Source organism: Engraulis encrasicolus, chromosome 11 (assembly GCF_034702125.1).
Source record: "Engraulis encrasicolus isolate BLACKSEA-1 chromosome 11, IST_EnEncr_1.0, whole genome shotgun sequence".
Classification (NCBI taxonomy): domain Eukaryota; kingdom Metazoa; phylum Chordata; class Actinopteri; order Clupeiformes; family Engraulidae; genus Engraulis; species Engraulis encrasicolus.
Genome location: NC_085867.1, coordinates 18879304 through 18888358, shown reverse-complemented (window position 1 = coordinate 18888358; position 9055 = coordinate 18879304). Strand labels below are relative to the sequence as shown.

General features: G+C 41.4%; 1 protein-coding gene across 1 annotated transcript in view; it reads left to right on the top strand.

The window, feature by feature from the left end:
• The first annotated feature begins 157 nt into the window (after positions 1 to 157).
• The window catches only part of hpse (heparanase), a 15582-nt gene continuing 6684 nt past the window's right edge, over positions 158 to 9055 (top strand). Inside the window, exons 1-8 of the mRNA XM_063210126.1 lie at positions 158 to 635; positions 793 to 926; positions 3313 to 3441; positions 5389 to 5562; positions 5868 to 6039; positions 6831 to 6878; positions 7487 to 7580; positions 8198 to 8304. Coding sequence (XP_063066196.1) covers positions 409 to 635; positions 793 to 926; positions 3313 to 3441; positions 5389 to 5562; positions 5868 to 6039; positions 6831 to 6878; positions 7487 to 7580; positions 8198 to 8304 — 1085 coding nt within the window. The 5' untranslated portion in view covers positions 158 to 408. The remainder of the gene's footprint in view (positions 636 to 792; positions 927 to 3312; positions 3442 to 5388; positions 5563 to 5867; positions 6040 to 6830; positions 6879 to 7486; positions 7581 to 8197; positions 8305 to 9055) is intronic.

The following is a 9055-nucleotide window of genomic DNA, read 5'->3' as shown; positions in this document are numbered from 1 at the left end:
GATTATTTATTTGGCGTCTGTCCCACACGTGTTTTGAGCATGGATAGACTGTGGTTTTTGGGTTGTGTGTACATTTCAATACCACGTGGTTTCCTTCTAGCGTGCTCTGTTGTTGGTGGGCCTGGCCTGCTAGAAGTCTCGCTGCGCTGTGCTCCTCCCTTGCGCTTTTGTGTGCGTTCTGGGACAGGTCGTCAAAAGGCGAGGTACTAAAACGCATGCAATGTACGCTCTAGCCTTTATCAAAAGGTTGAACTCTAAAACAACGTAGTACACGATATGTTACCTAGCTGTCTGTGTGAGGAATCACCTTGAGTATGTTTGAAAAGTAAATTGCGACGGAAGGAGGGACATGAGCGTGTCTTTGGTAAAGGAGGACACAACCTGACAAACCGGAGTTTCTCTCTCAGCATGGCCACGAACGGGATGTTTGTTGTTTGTTGTTTCACGGCCGCCTGGTTACTTTTTGTGTGCCATGGGTCTTCCATTCGGCCAGATGTGTTTGAGAAGATTAATTTTGAATCTGTGCGTGTGGATGTGGACCTTGATCGTGTGATTCATAGAGTCAACGAACGTTTTCTCTCCGTGGCCATCGATGCCAGTCTGGTCGCCGAAGAGAAGTTTATGTACCTCCTGGCGTAAGTAAATAATGTGTTACCGTGATCACTTGCTTTCCCCCATACCTAACTTTATGACTTACTTTTCTTACATATAGGCCTATGAAACGACATGATTATCTATTAAAGGAGGCATCTTGTTTCCTCCAATGATCCCAAGTATCTCGTTTTTCTTTAGTTCTCCTAAGTTGAAGACATTATCTAGCGCACTAAGCCCTGGCTTTCTGCGATTTGGAGGGACCAAACAGGACTTCATGGAATTCAATCCTTACAGTTACCACGGACGTCCAAAAAACTCCTTTCCTCATCTTGGTGAGTTATGCCATCATCCATCACTAGCTCGCACATTGACATAGGCTACCGTGGTTACAGACAGTGCCCCATCCCTAATACCGGAGGGGTTGCCATGTGACCACAGCTGCATGATTCCTGTTTCTGGAGCAGATGAGCTCAAACAGTCGGGTGATTCATCTGTGGTCCCCTGGTATGTCTGAAGCTCAGTGTGTGAGTGTGTGGTCAGAATGAGGATCTGAAATTAAAGCAGGGTGGTCTCCCATTGGCGCTTAGAAAGGAAGGTCAAAAGAGGTCCATAGTCGGAGGCATTTCTTTTATGGACAAAAATGCAAAACAAAACATGTATAAGAATCTGCAGATTTTTAAACATGAATTGTTGTTATTATTATTATTATTATTATTGTTATTGTTATTATTATTATGAGTTGGAGAGTGTGCATATCTACTGATGTCAGGCAGGCTCATTCACTGAAAGCAGTCAAAGTCCACATTATTGGTGCCCAGTTGTGCAACTTGAGTATGCCCCAGAGTGCCACACTGAGCCTTAATACTAGATGAAACAAAGGTGGCTATGGTGAATATAATAGCCTTTAAACGGGAAAGAAAGAAAGTCTTTATTGAGCTTTTGGATAAACCAGGCTCAGGAGGAGGAGGCCCAATGGAAGGCTTATGCCAGTTGCGTGTTTCCAGGCAAAACCTGGGTATACAGGGGGTGTAGGAAAGCATACAAACATCCTTGGTACACACTAGCTATGAGCTATGACAGAGGATAAGCCAAGGATGGAACTGAATAAGAGATGCAGCTGTCGTTTTTGGTGATCCCACAGGGGGCTGTTAATGCTATTATGCCTCTGGGCTCCGTTTTCCAGTTGGCTGGCCATACGTGATGTCTGTGCCTGTCCGGACTGTCCTTCCATCACAGATTTGTCATGTTATGTTGTTTTTTTTTCATGCTAACTTTTGAATAGATGGACAGGAGGTGTGTTGTTGGTAGTTCTCTATAATGGGTCCATGAAGTGATTAAACTTTGGAGGCCAACACTTTCAATATGACTGACTTTTTGTTTGGGCTATACATTTTGATGGGGTTGGATGGATTTGCACTAAGTGTTGTGTGGTCATTAATAGGTTCATGAACTGAATAAGGGGGGAAGTCAAATGAGTTCCTACGGTCCTTTCCTATTGCCTGCTTGCATCAGTGTTGCCCCGCCTCGGTGAAGAACATAACAGTTTCCCCGTTGTCAAACCAGTGCACAGCAACTTCTGGGGGTGCTTTTCCCCATTCAGCATCCCTGTTGCAAATGAGATCATGACTTTTGTGAGATGTTGAATAGAACGTTGATCATCTGACATTGAGCCTCGTGTCACACGTCCACAAGCCACAGCAAAGGAGGAATTAGTTTGACTTCCACCCCATGTCAGCACATTCATTATGGCTGATTTTAAAGATGGCTGCAGAATAGTAACCTGATTTACATCATCTGGCTGCGTTCGGCTATGTCATGATATTGTATCGAACCAAGAAATCGCGATACGCAGTCACAATGCTGTATCGCGATGCAAGGAGTCAGTGTCATGATGCACCCTTTCAAAGATCTGTTAGTTCTCTTCAGTCCAGAAAACAACCACATGATGTGATCATTATTATTTTAAAACCATTTTTAATTATTAATAGCCTCTTGTTGCCTATTCTACCTATAAAATATTCTGGTTTTTGTTTATATATTTTTTATTGTTCAATGTGAACTTATTTTTAGGGCTTTTTGCCTGTTTTTCGGACAGGACAGTGGAGGAGAGACAGGAAATGAGTGGGGAGAGAGAGAGACAGGGATGGATCTGCAAATGACCTGGGCTGGAATCGAACTTGGGTCGCCAGCGTAGTAACCCAGTGCCCTACTGTTGGGCCCTGGCAGGGCCTTGAAACATCAACTTAATTTTAGAAGATATATTTCAAAAATCGCTGGGTGTATCGAACCATAGGTAAAAAATTGTAATACGGACAGACTCGTGAGTTGAGTGTATCGTTACAGCCCTACTGTGGAAACATCAGAATCAAAGCATTACTTTGGCATCCAGTTCCACCAGTTTTCATTATTGCAAGAGAAATATCCCATTTTGTGTGTGTGTGGGTGAGGGTGAGGGTGTGTGTGTGTGTGTGTGTGTGTGTGTGCGTGTGTTTGTGTGTGTGTGTGGGTGAGGGTGAGGGTGTGTGTGTGTGTGTGTGTGGGTGAACAACACGTCTCTGTGCCTCATTCATTCATTCCCGAATGATCAGTTGCATGCTAAACATCAGTTTCAGAACGTAGAATATGTGGAAGTGTAACTGCTTCTCTTTACTTCCACGTGAAACAGACAATGAAAGGTCAAAGATTATTTCATGTCATTCATCTTTTTCTTGTGAACAGGGGACATGTGTAAGAAATTACAACTCCCGCCAGCGTTGGAGGAGAATCTCAAGAAAGAATGGAGTTTTCAGGCACTTCTCTTGCAGCAAGAGGAACGGAAGCGAAAATACAGAAAAGTCCGATTTACTGGTGGGAACCTGTTCTTCAGAGACGCATTAGTTTTTATTTTTATTTTATTTTACCTTTATTTAACCAGGGATAAAATCACATTGAGAATAAAATTCTCTTTTACAAGTGAGCCCTGGCCAAGGCAGCAGCACACATCACAAATACATTTACAGACAGGACACAGACAAAACAGAACAAATCAATATGGAAGAAGAGATAAAATTACACAATAAAAACCATAAAATAATAAACATAAAACAAGGTTAAAAGGAGATTACAAGATTAAAAGCAAGCGCAGACAGATTTAAAAGTGTCATTAAGATAGGCTTTAAACTCATTTACAGACATAAAAACAGCAAGTTTAAGAGATTTCTGTAGCTCATTCCAGTGAGTTGGGGCACAATGAATAAAAGCAGTTTTACCAAATTCTGTTTTGACCATGGGGACATTTAAAACAATATAGCTACTTGAGCGTAGGTTGTATCCTTGATTGCTAAAATTTAAAAGGCTCTGTATATACAAGGGGAGCTGGCCAACTATGGCCTTGTATATAAATAAAAGCCAGTGTTTATGTCGTCTAATGTCTAATGATGGCCAGCCTACTAGGTCATACAGCACACAATGGTGTGTAGAATGCTTTCTTCTAGTGATGAATCTTAATGCAGAGTGATAAGTAGAATCAAGTGATTGTAAAAGTGCCTTGGTGGTATTTCTATAAAAAATGTCCCCATAATCTAAAACAGGCAAATATGTAGCTTCTACCAACTTCATTCTTGCAGACTGTGAGAAACAAGCACTGTTTCTGTAATAAAACCCCAACTTTAATTTTAGCTTTGACACCAATTGCTTAACATGAAGCTTAAAAGACAAGTCCTCCTCTAACACAAAACCTAAGTACTTATAAGAGGAAACCAACTCGATGGAGCTGCCCTGCAAGGTGAGAAGAGGTGGAATAGGGATATTCCTTCGGCTCCTTGCAAAGGTCATATATTTGGTTTTCTTGTCATTTAATACTAATTTTAAAGATAAAAGGCTGCGCTGGACTCTTTCAAATGCTTCTTGCAATTTTGAGATGCAGCTTTCCATGGAAGGTGCAGAACAATATATTATAGTATCATCTGCATATAAGTGAATATCTGCATCTGATAGGTTGTCACCAAGATTATTAATATATATTGTAAATAGCAGAGGGCCCAAAATGGACCCCTGCTGCACTCTTTCAAATGCTTCTTGCAACTTTGAGATGCACCTTTCCATGGAGTCACTCATTCTTTATTATGGTTTTATGGTATTACAGTTTGATAAGCATGAGGTTGGTTTGATAATCATACACTTTTGCAATGAAACTACTGTATATATTGAGATATGGAGGCTTGCTATGAGAGCTGAAGTTTTTCACACAGCACATGTGAGAGCTCATGTGCAGGGAGCTCAGTAGTTATTTCCATGAAAGGTGCGCAACTGTGTCTCAGCGGGCATCATCCAGTTAAATGAAAGGTTCCTGGTTTAAATCCACCTGTTCAATATCAGGTCGAAATGCCCTTGAGCCAAGAAAATGACCTCTTGTACTACCCCCAGTACACTTGACTGGTGCCTTTCACAGCATTTCTGCGTTTGTGTGTGAGTACATAGTGTGAGGTATTCAATATAAAGAGCTTTGGGGGTGTGGTGTAAATTCAGTCAAGTCTGTATCTACCATATACATTCCAAGCCTTTACAATCCACCAGCCACTTGTACAATCTCTGCATACAGCTAGTCATGCTTTGGGTAAAGCGTTTCTTATCCATATTTTTTATCAGATTTGGCAGTTAAGGAGTATGTGTTACTGCTATTTATCGTTATGTTTGAAACTAACTGAATCTAAGATGTAAATGTTATGTGATATTATCTTCTGTTTATTACTTATCAGCACTTTCAACCTCATTGTTTAGCAGTCTTTGAAGATTGAACTCCCTATTTTTCAACAGAGTATGCGGTGGACTTGCTGTATTCCTTTGCTAACTGCACTGGACTGGATCTCATCTTTGGCTTGAATGCTTTGCTAAGGACCAGCGGAAACTCCTGGAACAGTCAGAATGCCAAGATGCTGTTGGACTACTGCGAATCCATGCAGTACAACATGTCCTGGGAACTAGGCAATGGTAATGGTTATTTGTTTGTTTGTTTGTTTTCTCAGAAGCACATCCCACTTGCATTAAGAAAAAAATCCAACATTTTCGAACGATTTTCAAAGTAATGAATTGCAGATAGAAGCTTAATGATCAAATGAGCATGTTTTTGGAACAGACCTTTCTTCTTGGTTGTTTTTTTTTAGATTTTAATTTTGTCCCTTGGCCTTTGTGTAGTTATGCAGCTGTCCAACACAGCACGCAGGCAAACTTGACCAAAGCTTTTTTTTTTAGGATGCTGTGACTAAGCGAGGGCTTATTTCTCTCCTCTCTGTCAGAGCCCAACAGCTATCAGAAGAAGGCCGGCGTCCGGGTCGAGGGCTCCCAGCTGGGTCAGGACTTTGTCCACCTCCGCAGGATTCTGAGCGAGTCCAAACTGTACCAGTCCTCTGGGCTCTATGGACCCGACATCAGCCAACCCAGAGAGCACCGCCGGGACCTGTTAGAGGGGTGGGTTGATGATCCACCGCAAAGAAAGCAGTATTTTATAGCTGTGGCACCCTGGAGCATGTATTGGGTATACAGGAAAAGCTTGAATTTCGTCAGTAGTTTGTGCCAAAGCTATGGCCAAGAAAAGTTTAGAAGTTGTATTTCATTTACTGTGTGCATTTTATATGCCTTGTAATGAATAGACAGGAAGTGTCTGTGGGAGGATGATTTTGTAGGTGAGCTTTTGAAGGTAGTGTATGTATAGTATATATTTTCTAGTTATTTATTTCCAGAATTTATGCTGCCCATTCACAAATGATAAATGGACAGCATTTATGTAGCGCCTTTCCACTCTGTTGAGCACTCAAAGCGCTTTACATTGTATGCCTCACATTCACTCATTCACACACTGTCGGCAGTGGCTGCCACGCAGGGTACTTCACTGCCACCAGGACAGGATGGGGTTAAGTGTCTTGCTCAAGGACACATTGATGGGGTCAGGCAGAGCGGGGTTTGAAGTGTTATCCTTTTCAAGCATTTTTTTCACCACCATTGATTTCTAACTGTTCATTATGACATGGACATTTGTGATTCGTGAATGGGCAGCATAGATTTCGAAAATAAATGACTAATATTACATGCTCTACCTCTAAGGTTAATTGCTACCATACTGTATGTGGAATGTTAGTAATGTGTCTGGTGTCACTGGATCATTACCTTGAGGAAATGTTCCGTGAAACTTGCAAATTGCTGAGGAGCAGGTCGACGGGGGTTTTCTGAATAATAATTATAAACATTTTTTTACTTTTTAGTTTTCTAGAGAATGGAGCCGAGGCAATCAATGCCTGCACCTGGCATCAGTAAGTGAGCTTGGCCTTCTGTTTTTGTCAAATTTTGTTCCTCTTTCTTTCATTCATTCAGTCACATTTTCTCACCTCTCTCTCTCTCTCTCTCTGTCTCTCTCTCTCTCTCTCTCTCTCTCTCTCTCTCTCTCTCTCTCTCTCTCTCTCTCTCTCTCTCTCTCTCTGTCTCCATTTCTGTCATGCCATTTCTTTTCACTCATCTTCTCTTCTTATCTAGTCGTCTTTCTTTTTTTCCTGTTTGTGTGAAAAGACACACAACGCAACACAGAGACAGCACAAAGTATTCTGGGTGTTTTGTGTCACGTGGGTAACCACAAACACACCCGTGAAAATGCAAAGAAGCATTCTGAAAAACAGCAGTATGAAAAAAGTCTTTGACTTCCTTTTATCAGAGGCCAGACGTGTTGTATAGGCCACTGTATGCTCTGTAGCACTTCGTGCTATTGACAAAGCTTTTAGGTACTGCCTTTTCACCGTCTCTGTTATTACCACAGGAGGAGTGTGCAGAGTAGTGTACTGAATGGAACCTACAGTACAAGAGTGCTTGGCTGCACTGGAAAGCAGCACTTTCTAAGGTTGTTTGTATTTGTTTGTGCCTCTCTCAGCTATTATGTCAATGGCAGAGACACGTCATTGGAAGACTTTCTGGATCCTAATGTGCTCGACACGTTGGCCACAAAGATATATGAAGTGCACAAGGTACGACGTACCATAACTCTTTTAATACACACACACACAGACAGACACACACCAGTGTAATGCATTTCTTTCATACAGATCTGCCTGCTTTGGACATTCTGGCTGTCTATATTCGGCTTTATTGCACAGATGCATTTGGCAAGAAAAATCTCTCTCTCTCTCTCTCTCTCTCTCTCTCTCTCTCTCTCTCTCTCTCTCTCTCTCTCTCTCTCTCTCTCGCTCTGTCTCCCACATAACCATTCACTCACTTTCTCGCTCTCTTTCACTCAGTCTTGCTCTCACACACTTGCACAATATTATTTACTCGAGTCATTTCTCATTTTAAAACCAGAACATCCACACCTGTTTGCAAATGCCCACACCTACATAGTCTACTTCTCCAGCTGTCTGGTATAGAGGACGTTCTGTCTTTCTGTATTCTCATAATGTCCTTGCTCTCTGGGTTTAGCACATTGGCAGTTGACTCTCTTTTTTTAAATTTAAGCATAACTAATGCCAGTGAAATTGTCTTTTTTAACATTTAGTATAACATGCAATAACATTGTCTTGTTTTGTCGTGCACTTCCTTGCATTCATTTTTGTTTGCGTTTTGCCTCTATTTGCATTTTTGTGTTCAGACTGTAGATGCCGTCTCCCCTGGGAAGAAAGTTTGGCTGGGAGAGACTAGCTCGGCATACGGCGGGGGAGCAATAGGATTATCGGACACGTTCGCTGCCGGGTTCATGTGAGTGAAACGGGTAGTATTTTAGTTGATATTTTCTTTCTGACCTTGAATCAGTAAAGTTATGCTATACTACAGCAACACGCAGGATCTTTTAGATGAGTCCTGGGCACATGTGAACATCTATCCTACTGTTAGAAGACATTGCATTGCATGATTTAAATATATACACTACCGGTCAAAAGTTTGGGGTCACCACACTTTCCTCCCACAATACTTCTTTCTGACAGTTAAGCTTATTCCTTTTCAATTTCAGTTCTGGTATAAAATCAGTGTATAGAGTTATTGTTCTCTGAAATTAATGCATGCAACAAATAAGCAATTTGATATTGGAAAAAGTAACTGTTGAGTGGATTTACTTGTATAGACAATGCATAGAATAGACCAAAATGTATCACTAACTTTTGACTGATCAAAGTGTACCTTTACTAAGGTAGTGTCTAGTCTGGTGTACTAATCAAAGTGTAGACTCCTTTGGCATTAATAATAACCAGTTGCGGTTCTACAGATTCATTCCCGGTATGAGATGAGGTCCAGAATTGCCCATGAGCTCTATGAGCCCCATGCATGCAAAAGTTGATGTCTGCTCTTGTCAATCCATACAATGTCGGATGATATACACATCATTTGAAAGAGGAGAATCTACACTTTCCAACGATGTATGGCACTGACTTGCACACTAAACAATGAGACAATGGATCGTGCATTCATAAGTAGGTTCATTCTGATGACTAGAAAACCATGCAGCTACTTT